This window comes from Hylaeus volcanicus, chromosome 7 (assembly GCF_026283585.1).
Source record: "Hylaeus volcanicus isolate JK05 chromosome 7, UHH_iyHylVolc1.0_haploid, whole genome shotgun sequence".
NCBI classification, from domain to species: domain Eukaryota; kingdom Metazoa; phylum Arthropoda; class Insecta; order Hymenoptera; family Colletidae; genus Hylaeus; species Hylaeus volcanicus.
In genome coordinates, this window is record NC_071982.1 from 14985314 (window position 1) to 15001551 (window position 16238).

Consider the following 16238-nt stretch of genomic DNA (forward strand, 5'->3'; position numbering starts at 1 on the left):
AAGGCTAATGTTCAACCAGTAAAGAGCCGCAAATATAGCACTAGAAATGTAGGAATATTTCAGTAATTTATCTTGGCAATAGCAATTGACGATCAACTCCAGGAGTGTGCGCCGTAGCTTCATTCGTTCGGCGACAATGGCGGCAGACCTTGATCAGTTTCAACAGCTTTTAAACACACTTCTTAGCACGGATAATGATGCCAGAACGCAAGCAGAGGTACGTATACTCCTTCTAATTTTTCCATACGTATTTTGCATGAATTGATTTGCTTAAAAACACAAGTACCCTCAAACAAGATACTTCGATCGTCGAGCACGTTGCCAACGTGTTGTCAGAACTCGCATGTGGGTACTGTTCACCGATCACTCGTACCGAGTCACAATTATAGTTTCAAGTTTGCGATAGAATTTTTTTCGTACGATACTAACTTAAATAATTTTATAATAAAAGTGATTAATGAATGAAATGTATGCTGACAAGTGTTTAGAACAGCCTAATAAAATCCAAAATGGTGTCGTGCAGTAGCATGCACCCCGCCAATCTTTTACAATGTTCCGTAACAGTTTTAATTAACTTTGAGTGCTGGTTTCTTGAATGCCTAAGCTTTAATTTGTGGTTCTTAAGTACTTTTATCGATATTGTACAAAGACGATTTTCATTTGCGTTGTGAACCTGCGATATATAGCGTAATTACTTAACAAGATTGATAATTTGTATATTTTGCTTTCCCGCCTACACGCGATCGTGTTCGGTTAGGTTTCCGACATTTCCGAACATGTTTTGAATACTATAGGAAGTTTCTTTATTCATAAGGGCATTTTTAATACGCATTTATTGTAACTTCGCTGTTGTCTTTATGATATAATGTTTTTATGTCTGTTGTTTTGTTACATTTTTTTATGTATTGACCATGACCATGACATTGATAAATGTATATATAATCGTGTATCATTATGAGACATTTGTCCCATTTATTTTGAAATGTTTATTACATTGTATGTCAATGATTACCATTTAAATAAATTATTATTTATATTATTATTATTATTATATTGTTCAATTTTATGTATTTAACACTATTATGTTTCTAATAAACAATTGCTATTGATCTTATTTATAATATATTTTATTATATACATATATGTAACCTTCAATTTCATCTTTCAGGAGGCATATAATAATCTTCCAGTGGAAAGCAAGGTGACATTTCTTCTAACTTCTTTGTGCAATGCCAGCCTGGCAGAAGAGATGCGTGCTATGGCCGCAGTCTTATTACGTCGACTGTTTTCTTCAGAGTTTATGGACTTTTACCCTAAAGTAATTATCCCTTTATCATATTTTTTTTCAAACAAATTTTTAATAATATAAACAATAAAAAAATTAAGGTCTTTGTTGTGTGTCAAATTTTTATTCAAAATAAATTACATTTATCTTTCAAGTTATGTAACAGAGATGTAGTAACAGCATTTCGTACTAATAAATATAGAAAACTAAAGACTAAAATAATTTTAAATCATATAAAGGTTTCTGTGGTTTATGCCAACAACTAATGCCAATGAAAAATTAGCCTTTTCTAGCTTGTGAGTGATAAATTGTTGATATTCTGTTTTTATAAAATGCTTATCAATAATTTTTTTTTTTTTTTAATTATTCTGTTAATCATATTACATGGACATCTTACATTACTAGATTAGATAGATTATCTCAATATTTATGATAAACTGGTATATTTTTGTGTAAGTGTACCAAGCCAAATTCATTTACATTTGATGTATACAAAAAAATTATTAAATACACAAGCTTACACAGTTATAAAATTGAACCAAAGGTCATTGGACAAATTTAATTCTTTATAAATAGGTAAATTAAATTATGAAAAATTAATTTATTGTAACATACAAGTTCATTAATTTGAAATCTTTTACATTCTTATAATTTCGATTTAGATTCCACCAGAAGCTCAAACTCAGTTAAAAGAGCAAATTTTATTATCCGTTCAAAATGAACAAACAGATACTATACGACGTAAAGTTTGCGAGGTTACAGCTGAAGTTGCGCGAAATTTAATTGATGAAGATGGTAATAGCCAATGGCCAGAATTTCTACAATTCTTATTCCAATGTGCAAATAGTCCTTTACCGACGTTAAAGGAAAGTGCACTTCGAATGTTCACGTAAGTTCATAGTAATGTTCTCTTTTCAAATCAATGTTTTACGGATTTTCTGTTTGTAAGAAAATATATATTATATCAAATTATATATTTATGTATATAGATCCGTCCCAGGTGTATTTGGAAATCAACAAGCAAATTATCTCGATCTAATCAAACAAATGTTGCAACAGTCTATCATGGATTCTGAAAATTATGAGGTAATATATTTTTATTACTTAATATGGAAGACAGATACACGAGATTTAAAATTGTTAGACTTCTCGTCACAAATTCTTCCTAGAAAGAATTTGCCTTCTGATGACTGTGACTTGTGAAGTTTTAATTTACAGACAGATACGGGGCATACAAATATTTATAATAAAAATTAAAATGTTTCATTATGAAATTTTATTTTATTAAAAGTATGATTATATTGATTAATACATTTTATTATATAGGTCAGATTTCAAGCAGTAAGAGCAATTGGAGCTTTCATTATATTGCATGATAAAGAAGAAAATATACAAAAACACTTCTCAGAACTACTACCTGCAGTTATACAAGTAACTGCTCAGTCAGTAGAAAAACAGGCAGATGATGCTCTTTTGAAAGTCTTAATCGATTTGGCTGGATCAACACCTAAGTTTTTAAGATTACATTTAGAAACCATAATGGAAATGTGTATGAAAATATTTTCTAATGAAGAGATGTCTGACTCATGGAGACAATTAGCATTAGAAGTATTAATAACATTAGCAGAAACTGCTCCTGCAATGGTACGTAAAGTAGGTGGAAAATATATCGCATCGCTAGTACCATTGATACTAAAAATGATGACTGACATAGAAGAAGATGAAAAATGGAGTTTTTCTGATGAAATTGTTGACGATGACAATGACAGTAACAATGTTGCTGCCGAAAGTGCTTTAGATAGATTAGCATGTGGTTTAGGTGGTAAAACAATGTTGCCACAAATTGTACAGAATATTCCTTCAATGTTGAATAACAGTGATTGGAAATATAGGTAAATACTTCTTACGTATTTATTTTCCATTATTGCGTTTTCACAGAAATGTCAGCATTTATATGCCGTTATGCAAATAATTGCGTTACATCTGTGATAGAGTAACGTCTGCGGGGCTATTCTTTTCTATCTGTCGTTCTGACAGATAGGAAGTGAAGAACCTCGTAGCTGTTCTGTCAAGAGAGTTGACAATAATTTTATATTTTATTGTCATAGTTTTAGAACAAACATTCACATTTTTAAATACTTCATATAAATTATCTATAAAATCATGACATGTAGCCTTACTAAATATTTGTATTTAGGCATGCAGCTCTTATGGCAATCTCAGCGGTCGGTGAAGGTTGTCATAAACAAATGGAAGCAATATTACCTCAAATCATGGATGGAGTTATACAATATTTACAAGATCCGGTAAGTTAAATTGTAATTAACAATTCAATTTGAAAGCCATGAATAGAGTCAGCAGTTATGTTTATTGTACGAACGTAATAGCGTTACATTTATGGTAGAGAAAAATAAGTTTGGTATTTATTTATGTTATCGTTCTGATAATATGAATATTAAAATATCAACTTTAGTGTTCCAGAGAGTTAACTATTTATTGTTAAATAGTTTTTGTTATAGAACACACAAAATTCGTGTAAAATAATTAAGCAATATTTCATTTTTCTTTTAATAATCGAATATGTCCTTTTCTAGCACCCTCGCGTAAGATATGCTGCTTGTAATGCAGTAGGTCAGATGTCAACTGATTTTGCACCTACATTTGAAAAAAAATTCCACGACAAAGTTATTCCTGGATTATTGATGGTTTTGGATGATAATGCAAACCCGAGAGTTCAAGCTCATGCAGGAGCAGCGCTTGTAAACTTCAGTGAGGACTGTCCAAAACATATATTAACACCATATTTAGATGCTATTATGGCTAAATTAGAGTCGATACTTACTGCTAAATTCCAAGAATTAGTTGAGAAAGGCACTAAACTTGTTCTTGAACAAGTATGTATATTAATTATATATAACTAAAAGAATACGATACATTTATATTTATATAAATTAATATTACTTTTGCAATAGGTTGTTACAACTATCGCATCTGTAGCTGATACCTGTGAAGAACAGTTTGTAACGTATTATGACAGACTGATGCCTTGTCTCAAGTATATTATTCAAAATGCTAATCAACAAGAGCACAAAATGCTACGTGGTAAAACAATTGAATGCGTGAGTCTGATAGGACTTGCAGTTGGATCTGAAAAGGTACAATAATATTTATATCTATAATAAGTTATAATGTGATGATATTCTTAAACCACTTATTTCGTATGTTCAACGAAACTGAAGTTTTTGCGATGATACAGTTTATTGCAGATGCTAGTGAAGTTATGGATATGTTATTGAAAACTCATTCTGAAGGAGATCTTCCAGATGACGATCCACAGACAAGTTATCTTATATCTGCGTGGGCTCGTATTTGCAAAATTCTCGGTAAGTTATTTAATATTCTTTTTATTAAAAATACATGTATATTTGTATTAGATAATTGTATAAATGTGTAACTTTTCAAACTTTTCTAGGTAAACTATTTGAACAGTATTTGCCATTGGTAATGGGCCCAGTTTTACGTACAGCAGCTATGAAGCCGGAAGTTGCTTTATTGGACAACGAAGATATGGAAGGTATAGAAGATCTCGACTGGGAATTCATTTCTCTTGGAGAACAACAGAACTTCGGCATTAAAACAGCTGGCTTGGAGGATAAGGCTTCCGCTTGTGAAATGTTAGTTTGTTACGCGCGAGAATTGAAAGAAGGTTTCGCAGATTACGCAGAAGAAGTAGTACGGCTAATGGTTCCTATGTTGAAATTTTACTTCCATGACGGCGTTAGAACAGCTGCTGCCGCGAGTTTACCGTACCTCCTCGACTGTGCAAAAATAAAAGGTTAGTCTATGTAAAATGTTAAATCATTTTTGTGACATGAAGTGTTTAAAAAACTAGTAACAGTATATTAAATAACGTCTTGGTTACAGGTCCACAGTATCTCGAAGGTATGTGGGCATATATCTGCCCCGATCTTTTAAAGGCAATTGATACAGAACCAGAGTCTGAAGTCCTCTTAGAGCTACTTTATTCTTTGGCTAAATGTATTGAAACACTCGGTGCTGGTTGCTTAGGAGCACAGCCTATGGCTGAACTTTTACGTATATTAGATAAATTACTTAATAAACATTTTGAAAGAGCAGTGGCCAGATTGGAAAAACGTAAGGATGAAGATTACGATGAGGTAAGATTTCACTTAAAATTATAATTTTACTTACGATTGCAATGTAAACGCCTGTTAAGATTAAGAGTTTTTATTAAAATTATTACAGGTTGTTGAGGAGCAACTTGCTGACGAAGATGATGAAGATGTATATACACTAAGTAAAATAGCAGATATTTTACATGCTTTGTTTACTACTCACAAGTCATCGTTCTTCCCATACTTCGATCCAATTTGCGGACATTTTGTAAAATTGTTAAGTCCCGAGAGATCTTGGTCGGATCATCAATGGGCTTTATGTATTTTCGATGACGTGATAGAGTTCGGTGGCCCTGAATGTGCAAAATATCAAGAATACTTTTTGCGACCAATGATACAGTACGTATCAGATAAATCGGCAGAAGTTCGACAGGCAGCAGCTTATGGTTGCGGTGTTTTGGGTCAACATGGAGGAGAAGCATTTGCTCAAGCATGTGCGGAAGCCTTACCTAGGTTAATGGAAGTTATAAATGATCCAGAATCTAGATCGCCAGAAAATGTTAATCCTACTGAAAATGCTATTTCTGCAGTAACAAAAATTCTCAAATATAACAATAAAGCAATTAATGTTGATGAAATACTTCCTCATTGGTAAGTTTTTGGGTTGTTATGCATATTATTAATATTGCGTTAATAACGATTATATTTAGTGAATCCGATTTTTCTTTTTATATTTAGGCTCTCTTGGCTACCAGTTGTAGAAGATGAAGATGAAGCACCTTACGTTTATGGATATCTTTGCGATTTAATCGAAGCGAATCATGTAGCAGTTTTAGGTCCAAATAATTCAAATCTACCTCGGCTAATAAGTTTCTTTGCAGAAGCACTTCACAGAGATGCAGTGCCTACAAATAATCCTGTCATGAACAGAATTCTTAGTATCGTTAGACAAATACAAGTATGTTACATAAATATTTATATAAATCTCCTATAAATTTCTATTGTTTAATAATAATGGAATTTGTTCCAGAACAACGAGTCTATGTTCCAGGCGTGTATAAACGCATTAACAGCAGATCAACAACAAGCATTACACGAGGCACTTAGTGCACAGCCTACTAATTAGTCATTTGTTTTTATCCCCGAATTTTAACGCCTTAATATAAAAACAAAAAAAAACACATTTGCTTTAATAAAGCTTATCGTGAAATCACAGATTTTAGGTAGCTACATTATACCTATGGAACATTGCTCCAGCCTAATAACGAAGAGAGACACTATACTGTATGTAACTATTTAATATAACTTGCATATTTGTTGATTATATTTCACTAATAGGTACAATAGTCGCTCCATTTTTTACTATTCAGATTGTTACAAATTGCATAAAACGATACTTACACTCGTCACTACTCGGTGAAGTGTGATACGTTGCACATAAGTCTAGAAAAATAAAATTATTTAAATTACATGAGTGAGTTCGCATTGACGAAATTTTTTAAAAATATTTTTTTTCGCATCATTCATAAAGGTACAATAATGTGATGTATATATATGGACGTATTCTTAACGTAGCAAAATTAGTACAAGACTACATTTCCCGCCATTGACAGCCGAACGATGCTAAATTTTTTAAAATGTAGCTTTGTAAATTGCGTAGTATTCTAAATATTAATTATAGCTTTGTTCTGCGAACATTAAAACGCTTATACTTTTGTCACTGCGATCTCTAATTCGTCCCGATTATCTACATTCTGAAGCTACTTTTTTGGCAGAATAATAATACTGCGGAAAGTGAAAAATAGACTGGAAAAACACCAACTCATTGCCATCAAATGATGGTAGAACATATTGTGATTTAGGTATTTTTATTATTAAATTTAGGTACAGTAAATGTTATTTAATAATAATGTCGATAATATTACAGTGTTGAAGTTAGATGAAACTGTATACGAATGCCTTTTGAACGAAACGTAATGAATTCAAAAAACTTTTAAGTCTTGGATGATATTGAAATATGCAGTACACTAAATTACCTACTAATTCTAATTCGTCGGAATGTATTAAAAAATGAAACGTATATATTTTCAGTTTGCTATAAATTGTACTTGACTTTATAATTATACAGCTAATTTACATTGATTTACTACGCTTATTTAGCTGTAATTTTGCACTTTCTTTATTATTGTGTCATCTGCAGAAAAATATGATAATGCTGGACATTACGTTTCTTCCGATTATTGTGTAATGACAATGAAAATTGAAAACAAAATGAGTGGAATTACAACTTCCCGCCATTGCTATTTATTTGTACACAATAATTGACACAATGTTTACTGTTGCATAAAAATTTGCAGTGGAAAATAAACCTAATATAAAATTTGCGGTTAGTTGCAACGTAAAATCCTCTTAAAAAACTTTTTTAATACGATATATATATAAGGGAGTAGAAATAATGACCTGACATTTATTTGTACATGTATATATCAAAGTATATAAATATTATACAAGTACATGAATGTAATTATCATTGATCAGTGATAAGCACTTCTCAATAATTGTATGGAGACCAACATAAAAATCATGTGAAAAGAATACAATGTGCGACTGTAGATAATTCATTACGGTCAATGAAGGACTGTTTGTGCGATCTATTGTGGGAAAAAAATGTGGAAACAAACTCAATATGAAAAGAGTAAAGTAACAATTCTTATAATTATATAGAGATTATTTTAAAGTTATTATTAATTAAAATGAGTCTCGACTTTTTAATTCATTGTTTTGCTTTACCTCCAGAAACTATATATATATATATTCTTCCTCATTAAAGTGGAATATCTATAAATAAAAAAACGTAAGTTAATTCGCAAATCGTAATTGAATTTATATTATGTTTAACTATTCAAATCTACTAAAATTCAAAATAGTGTCTCATGGTAACATTCGTCCAGCCATTTTTTATAAAATGTCCAACAAATTGATCGTATCGAAATCGTGTCAATGTTTTGGACGTTCTAGACAATAATTTATGAAATCAATAAGTATTATAATTATAATTTTACATATCACAGGGATGATAGGGACGCATATTTGTTTTTAATAAAACGTACTTCAATTTCGATTTTATTAGTCTATATCTTTTACTTTGTTACAAAATTGTAAATAATGTGCCACCCTTTGGTAAGAAACTTAAAAGTAGACACGAAGTGTATATGAAGTTTCGATTAAATGAGTAACTCTGTTGACGAGCAATTTCCTCGTAAGAGTTTATCGAAGTGTAGATAATTCCTAGAATCCTCACGTAATTCCTGATTAATTTTACGTTTGTAATACGTTCTTGCATCAATTTGTATCGTTTCATAAGTAATAGACCAGGCAAACGCATAGACGTACGTATGAATTCGAATTTGATACAAATGTAACATTTTTACTACTCACTTTATTATTAAACATACATCATACATCACTATTTCATAGTTGAAGTTATTAAATTACGTTAGAAAAAGAAACTGTACGACATGTGTATACTGTATGTACATGTTCATATGATAAACAAGTATATGTAAAGATTTTGTATTTTAAGATCACATTCAGACAATTTCACTTGTTAAATAAATCCTTCTTAACAAATTACTTCATTACAAATAACGCATGTTAAATGAAAATATTATTTTTCTAAATAAAAATTGTGAAACTTGTAATGATATAATAGGAAAATTCGTCTACTATTTTAATATTGGTTCAGCTTATAAATAAATTCAAGTATTGAACATTACAATGACAATTACGTTTACGATTACTTTTAATTACGAAAACGTGCTTACTACTGCTATGCAGCAAATTCGTATTCTACTTTAAAATAAAAGAATACCGATGGATAAAATATTATCTTCAATTGTGCGTGGGTAAGCTTATTTCAACACTGTGATTCAAATAAACGATTCTACCAATGTGATAATAAAACAAGAGTCGCCAAAATACAACTCGTGGCGAAATTTATTGTAGAGGGCGTGGAAATTTCCATCAATGAATTTCGTCTAATATACGCAACAATAAACTACGTATGCTACGATTATTTTACTTATACTTATTATATATCATTATCAGCTAATTATGGTTTCCTCGAACTGCTTTTTTAATCCAATGTTGTTGTTATTCTTAATAATTGAGTAATTTTAGCTAGAAAAATATTAATTATTTTATCGTATAATATAGATGCTAAAGGAAGTAAATAAACACATTATGAACCATGTTTCGATAATTAAAAGCGCAAATATGTGCATGTGATATTACAAGTACGTGACGTTTCTGATCATCCGATATTACGTCATCGTTGTCTCCCTCTTTTGTATCTGGCGGTTATTCCATCGTGAACACCTAAGGATGCACATACACCGAGTATTTCAACCGCTTTTCATACAATAAAAGTGACACATCTTATTCCGTGTAATTGATTTTTATTTGTTCGTGTTGTATACAATTTGCGATTGTTAAGAAACTTTTCCTCGGTGGTTAAGAAGTACACAAGGCGTAGCTGTCATTCCGAAAACGTATGTTACTTTCGAACCGTATCCATTCTTTTCCCTGAAACTGTTTTTACGCGGGCAGTTTCAAAAGTGAATTTTCTCCCTGTTACTAACTCACTCCTACATCACGACATTCTCATTTCGAATAAATTTCAATAATTTATTAAGAAGTAACGACATTTACGAAATATCGATGTTAAGGTTCTATGTTATGATTAATAAAATAAATCACCTTTAATTAGAAACTAATATACATCTTTAAATCGGTATTTAAATATATTATATCGGTATCGCGTGTAACAGTTAGTTTCAGGAAAGCCTAGTTTTCATAAGTTCATTGCACGATATTTATATTCCCAATAAAGACGAGGAGAAAGAGAATTCCGGTTCGGATTATTGAGAGCATGGTATTTCTGTGGTTTTATTTTCAGTATTTGTAGAAACAAAACTAGATTTAAATAAAGGTGTAGGTACGGCTTCTTGGCCTCATTTGTAATTCCCGTGTTCCTCTCAGTTGAAACGGATATAGGTACACAACTAGGCATTACTTATTTAGTACTTCGCTACCTGGGGTTCATAGTGCTGTTATTCGGCCCTGTGTGTATGTTGAAGCGCGTGCAGTGTGTAGAATTTCCACGCAAGTGTCGTGACGGGCGTCTGCTGGGTCAGCTGTTAAATAATATGTAACAGTGATTTGAAACACGAAATACCTGTTACATTTCACATTAGTGTTTCGTAAATTGTGCTGTAAACCTAGCTCGGTAAACATCCATTGAACTCTTCGAATTTAACACACTTCGAACGGAACTCTTCGATTTTTCGTCATATCCTATTACTTGTGGATGTAGTAGTCGTGTGTAAGGAAATTAGGGCGTGAAAAGGTTCGTTTAGTTCAATTGGACATTTTGAAAATTTGTTAAGATACTACATGGAACAATAGATAATTCAGATGACGTCAGGTTATCGAAAGCCGGGTCAACAAGTTACTTATTTAGTTCTGTACACGTTCCTTGTATCGTTAAATTATCACGTTGCAGGTATTGTATTTGGAATTCATACTGTTTTGTGACAAATGCAATATAAATTTCGTGTATTATTTTCCATTTTAACATTAAAACATGTTTTGTGACATATTAATGGTTTGCACCAGTTTCCACAGAGTGAACGAATATGTATGAAATTTTATTAAACAATTACGTGTAATATCACCAGCCATTAAGATATTCTACAAACAAATCTTATAACCATGATTCATGAGCAATACAGCTACACTAATGATCGTTGTTAATAATCGTGAAAGAACGTAGGAAAACCAGGTAAACCGTTATTACCTGATGTATAGGTTACCAAATGTACTAAAAAAAGTAAAATTTACGAGTGATTAAAATATAATTAATGATTTTGAAATTAATTAAATAATAAAATATTGATATCTTTGTGTCAGATTTGTGTAATTTTATAAAATACTTCTGTAAATGTTTCTAAACTTGGTTCTGTTTTTACTATACGTGATTTGTGCTTATCTTTCTTCAAATTTGTATATAAAACCTGTGTTCTTTAAAATGTTGCATCTGAAACATATTTGCCAGTGGTAAATTAAATTAACATATTGTATGTTTTATTTACCAGAACTTATATGGGCCTATCATTGATACAATAGAAAATGTCTAGAAAGCGTGCCAGAGAAGAAACTATGTTGAATTCTACATCACATTCAAATATACAAAATGGAGAAATTGCATCCTGCTCTACCGAAGATTTGCCAGCCTACCCTGTGAGTGTTTTCATACTTTTATTAACATTATGTTATTTATAATTTGATGATTCATTTACATTATTAAGCAATATAATTTAGTGTTTCACACGTAAAGATTTTAATATAATTTAAAGATATTTGGAAAATAAAGAATACGAATTAATCTTCTATGAGTATTAATTATTTGTAATATGTATATAAAGGTGTATGTTATTGCATTTAATATTCTATATTAAAATATGTTGTCTTTTTGATCTTGTTATACATAATACTATGTGTATATGTCAATTTACTTCTGAATTTTTTATATCAAATAATATAAAGTTTATATACAGATCATGTAAGGCCAAAAAATTATCTCTAATCATAAAGATAATACATTTTTAATGTCATCACTCATAACCAATATGGGGAAAGTACTTTCAATGATAATGATATGACGTGATGTAAGATCATCGGCATATCTAAACTGATATAATACTGCAGATACTTCATTCTTTAATCAGCCTATATTGGAATGTTTCACAAGTATTTGCATTAGTATAAAGTTGGAAGGATATTATACTTTGTGATATAACAGAAACAAAATGTTGTATTTTTATTTTATAAAAAGAAAAGTATTTTAAAATATTAAGAAAAGTTCACCCAAATTTGATACAGGAGAGTTTTGTCATATAAAAGGATTAGTATTATTTATAAAATATATTTTTTTAATAATATTCACAGTTGGTGACAATGACTTGGGGGACCAACAGGACATCAAATAATGACTCAGGTCAAATTTCACTGAAAAAAATAAATAGTGAAATTTCTGTTTCCCACAAAGAACTTCCAGTGAGTTTAATTTGGGTTTTTTTTGCTTTTTTTTTAATAATTTTGATCATATTACATATAATGTACAATTAAATTCAAATTCTTTTATGTTATTTTTAAAAATAGGTGAATTATTCTATTTGCTTTATATTTGAAGTGCAGTAAAATGAAAATAGACAAAGCAATTGTATTATTGTTCTCCAGTTATGGTTGCTTAAAGATTGGGATGGTACACTTAAATAAATGCTTCTATTTACTAATTTCTCTTAGTAATAATTTATGTTTGTATAATCTTTCATATCCCAAATTATAAGTCTTTTTACTCTATTTGTGTTTTAATAAATTAATTTCAGTCGATTTGTAAGGAAGCACCTTTTAGCGATGATTCTGAAGCACTTGCTGAAAGGAATGCATGTGATTACAATATTCGTATCACGTTAAAAATGGCGAAAAGTGGTAAAGGTTAGTTTAAGTGAAAGTCAACTTAGTATTTTTTAAATAAATGACAATAAAAAATGATAGAACCTCCTTCAAAATGCTAACAAGCAACGTATTGTCTATTCAGCTCCTAGGAAAGTCAGGGTATATGCAGATGGTATTTACGATCTCTTTCATCAAGGACATGCACGACAACTCTTACAAGCTAAAAATATTTTTCCTAATGTATACCTGATTGTAGGAGGTATGATAGATAAATTGTAATATATTTGCACAAACTAAATAAAAAATTTCATAATATTAAAAACAATAATTCTGTTATTCTAAATGTAACTTTATATTATTACAGTTTGTAATGATGAACTGACTCACAGTAAGAAAGGAAGAACAGTCATGACAGATATTGAAAGGTATGATGCAGTAAAGCATTGTAGATATGTAGATGAAGTGGTTAGAGATGCTCCTTGGGAATTAGATGATGAATTTCTTACAAAACATAAGGTAAAATTAACTGTACATTTATTATTTTCAAAAATACATTTATTGATTGTTAGTAGGTTAATACTTAATGTTATAGATCGACTTTGTAGCACACGATGACATACCTTATATGACAGATGATAGTACAGACGTTTATGCTGCACTAAAAGCTAAAGGTATGTTTGTAGCCACACAGAGGACAGAAGGAGTATCCACATCAGACATTGTAGCCAGAATAGTTAAAGATTACGATATTTATGTAAGAAGAAACCTTGCACGAGGTTATAGTGCCAAAGAACTTAATGTTTCTTTTCTCAATGTAAGTTTACATTTCTTAAACAAAGTATAATCGTGACATATTGCGTTAAATAATACAATTATAGGAAAAGAAATTCCGATTACAAAATAAGTTCGACGATTTAAAAGATAAGGGTAAACGTGTTATGGAAAACATTGGTGAAAAACGTATGGATATGATCAGCAAATGGGAAGAAAAATCTCGAGACTTTATCGATGCTTTTCTACTACTATTTGGCAGAGAGGGCAGATTGGTGGGTAGTATTTACTTAGGATTTGTTTTATTACTTATTTTGTACCCGATATTAATTATACGTTACGAAATGTGTATTAACAAAATTAAACAATGTATTTATTAACTGATATTAATTACTCTTTTCAATCGGCATCATGAAATTCGGCAAATGAAACAAAGATATAAATTTTCACTTTAAAAAAATTTTACAGTCTACAATTTGGAATGAAAGTAAAGGTCGGTTGATGCAAGCATTATCTCCCCCTGCAAGTCCAAAAAGGGATGGCAGCCCAAATGGCAGTAGTAGCAGCAATAATGATGAAGATCAGATAAGGTACATCACAGCATTCGAGTCAATTGACTAACATGCAACACCACTTCATTTTGTACTGCTTCTATATGAAAACCTTCAATACTTCACACCACCCATTTGCAGCATGTTATGTTAGTATACAATCCCCATGTTGTAAAATACATTAGATTAATTTTAAGTGATAATACACAATTGATCTAATGCTTGTTGTTAAAGGTGTGTTCAGTTTTATTTTTTACATGTTTAAATGTTAATAACCTATAGTATTGTCACAGAAATCTTCGAATAGAACGCAGATGTAATATGGAAATGCATATCTACTGTATGTTAATGTAAGTATGTGTAATTAATGTGTACATATTATGTTACAGTCCACCGCCGAAAAAGACTGGCCGTTTCGAATTGTCACGGAATAATTACTATTTAAGTGATGATTATAGCGACGATGAGGAGGAAAATTTACACTACAAATGATAACCCATTTCCCAAGAATAGCATTCTGACCAAATATACTGTGCAATCTCTCCAAGAATGTTTAGAGATATTTTCATACAGCTATGTGATCTGCTGATATGGATTATAATGCTATGCTTGATAGTCTCTGTATGGCATGATTTCTTATAGATTACACATAGAAATCGCATAGATTATTTAAAACATCTGTTATGACTACTTTCAAGAATTTTTCATTATCATTACTTGCATTCTTAATAAGTTCCTATGTTGTGAACGATAATTTATTATATATTTTGAATTGTATAATTAACTGCAAGAGTTTACAATAGACAAGTGACATATTCTTATTTTATAAATCTGTTAGTAATTTAAATGTCCAATTCATGGTTTATAACAATTTTCAATTACTTTCTTACGAATTTTATATAACATTTTGTACAAGTTACCTCATAATTAATCACTTAAATAATGTTACATATGCAGTCAATATTTTTGTTGCAATGTATATTAAATTATACTTCAGTTTTCAAGTGTTTTACTAGATATAGATAATGTGTATGATAAGAGTATTATTTATTTTTACTTTTGGTACATAATTACTCTGTTAATAATGTATAGTTCAAGGCTAACATGTGGTAGGTGAGCATCAGATTTAAATCTGAAGTTGAACAAGTATGTCTAATATTTATAAAATACATCTATAAAACAAAATGTAAAATACCAGGAAAGTTATTACTTTCCTGAAACACATCAATTTATTAAACAGGATTTGATGATTAAATAAATTAAGTTGTTGGTAATGATCAGTAGTTGATGCGATTAAATTTATATTTAGAAAAAAAATGTATCTTTATAAATGAATAACATTTTCTTTCTGAAAACATACCAATGGTGCCTGAGTTGAAACTTTTAATTTAATTACATGCAGTTTCTTCAAAGCATGCAAGAACATTTTTAACATTAATGTTTGTTTAAAGAGTAACTGGTGCATAAATTAATAATGTATAATAATGTGAGATAAGAATAGTACTTGCAATTGTGTTTATTAAATGATGAGACGATATTGTGTAGTTAATAATTTTCTTTTAAAATCAAAACTCTTGAATAGTGCGAAATTATATATTTTTAAAGCAAAATATTCATATATTCATAATATCACAAATCATGTCTGCTTAAATATGAATAAGAAATGTAGTAACTTGTGCGTTCATGTTATTTGTATAAGAGGTTAAAAACTAATAAAAGTTGTTCAACGAATGCTTAAAAATTGTTTTAAAGTTCAATTGAATAAGATTAATTAGTTGCAACGTATTTTTAAATACTTATAGATCACACTGTAAAATATAGTTTATGTATTTATGCCTTTTTAGTATAGTTTTAGTATATGTTTTTTTGTTAGTATAAGAGGTTTATTAATACTCCATTTGTGAAAAATTTATTGTACTGTAAACACGTTAATTTACTTTTAAAACTGTAATAACAAATTGTTGATGAAATTTTAAT

General features: G+C 30.1%; 2 protein-coding genes, 1 long non-coding RNA gene and 1 other non-coding gene across 11 annotated transcripts; 3 read left to right on the top strand and 1 right to left on the bottom strand.

Moving 5' to 3' along the window:
• Positions 1-109: 109 nt before the first annotated feature.
• LOC128880464 (importin-5) lies at positions 110-8542 on the top strand. The gene is made up of 14 exons (XM_054130584.1): positions 110-217; positions 1169-1318; positions 1948-2174; positions 2275-2371; positions 2612-3177; positions 3483-3591; positions 3880-4179; positions 4258-4440; positions 4542-4668; positions 4758-5120; positions 5210-5463; positions 5552-6072; positions 6160-6379; positions 6452-8542. The coding sequence occupies exons 1-14, from the start codon at positions 137-139 to the stop codon at positions 6545-6547; spliced, it is 3294 nt and encodes a 1097-aa protein (XP_053986559.1). The 5' UTR covers positions 110-136; the 3' UTR covers positions 6548-8542.
• Positions 2396-2524, top strand: LOC128880581 (small Cajal body-specific RNA 8). The gene has a single exon (XR_008457874.1). It is a non-coding gene; the product is annotated as a small Cajal body-specific RNA 8 (non-coding RNA).
• LOC128880466 (uncharacterized) lies at positions 6548-9786 on the bottom strand. Its single transcript, XR_008457832.1, has 2 exons — positions 9715-9786; positions 6548-9600 (listed from the first exon to the last, which is right to left on the bottom strand). It is a non-coding gene; the product is annotated as an uncharacterized LOC128880466 (long non-coding RNA).
• On the top strand, positions 8685-16237 carry LOC128880465 (choline-phosphate cytidylyltransferase A-like). 8 transcript variants are annotated; one of them, XR_008457831.1, is made up of 11 exons: positions 10530-10984; positions 11098-11263; positions 11577-11721; positions 12430-12537; positions 12870-12978; positions 13082-13198; positions 13304-13455; positions 13532-13753; positions 13818-13985; positions 14179-14410; positions 14651-16237. XR_008457831.1 is itself a non-coding variant. In XM_054130585.1 (11 exons), the coding sequence occupies exons 3-11, from the start codon at positions 11611-11613 to the stop codon at positions 14751-14753; spliced, it is 1212 nt and encodes a 403-aa protein (XP_053986560.1). In that variant the 5' UTR covers positions 10536-10984; positions 11098-11263; positions 11577-11610; the 3' UTR covers positions 14754-16237. The 8 variants fall into 8 exon arrangements, 7 of the variants coding, with proteins under 7 accessions (XP_053986566.1, XP_053986562.1, XP_053986560.1 ...); XM_054130585.1 differs by having other exon boundaries at positions 10536-10984; positions 14179-14300; XM_054130591.1 differs by lacking the exons at positions 10530-10984; positions 11098-11263 and adding an exon at positions 8685-8810 and having other exon boundaries at positions 14179-14300.
• Position 16238: the final 1 nt, after the last annotated feature.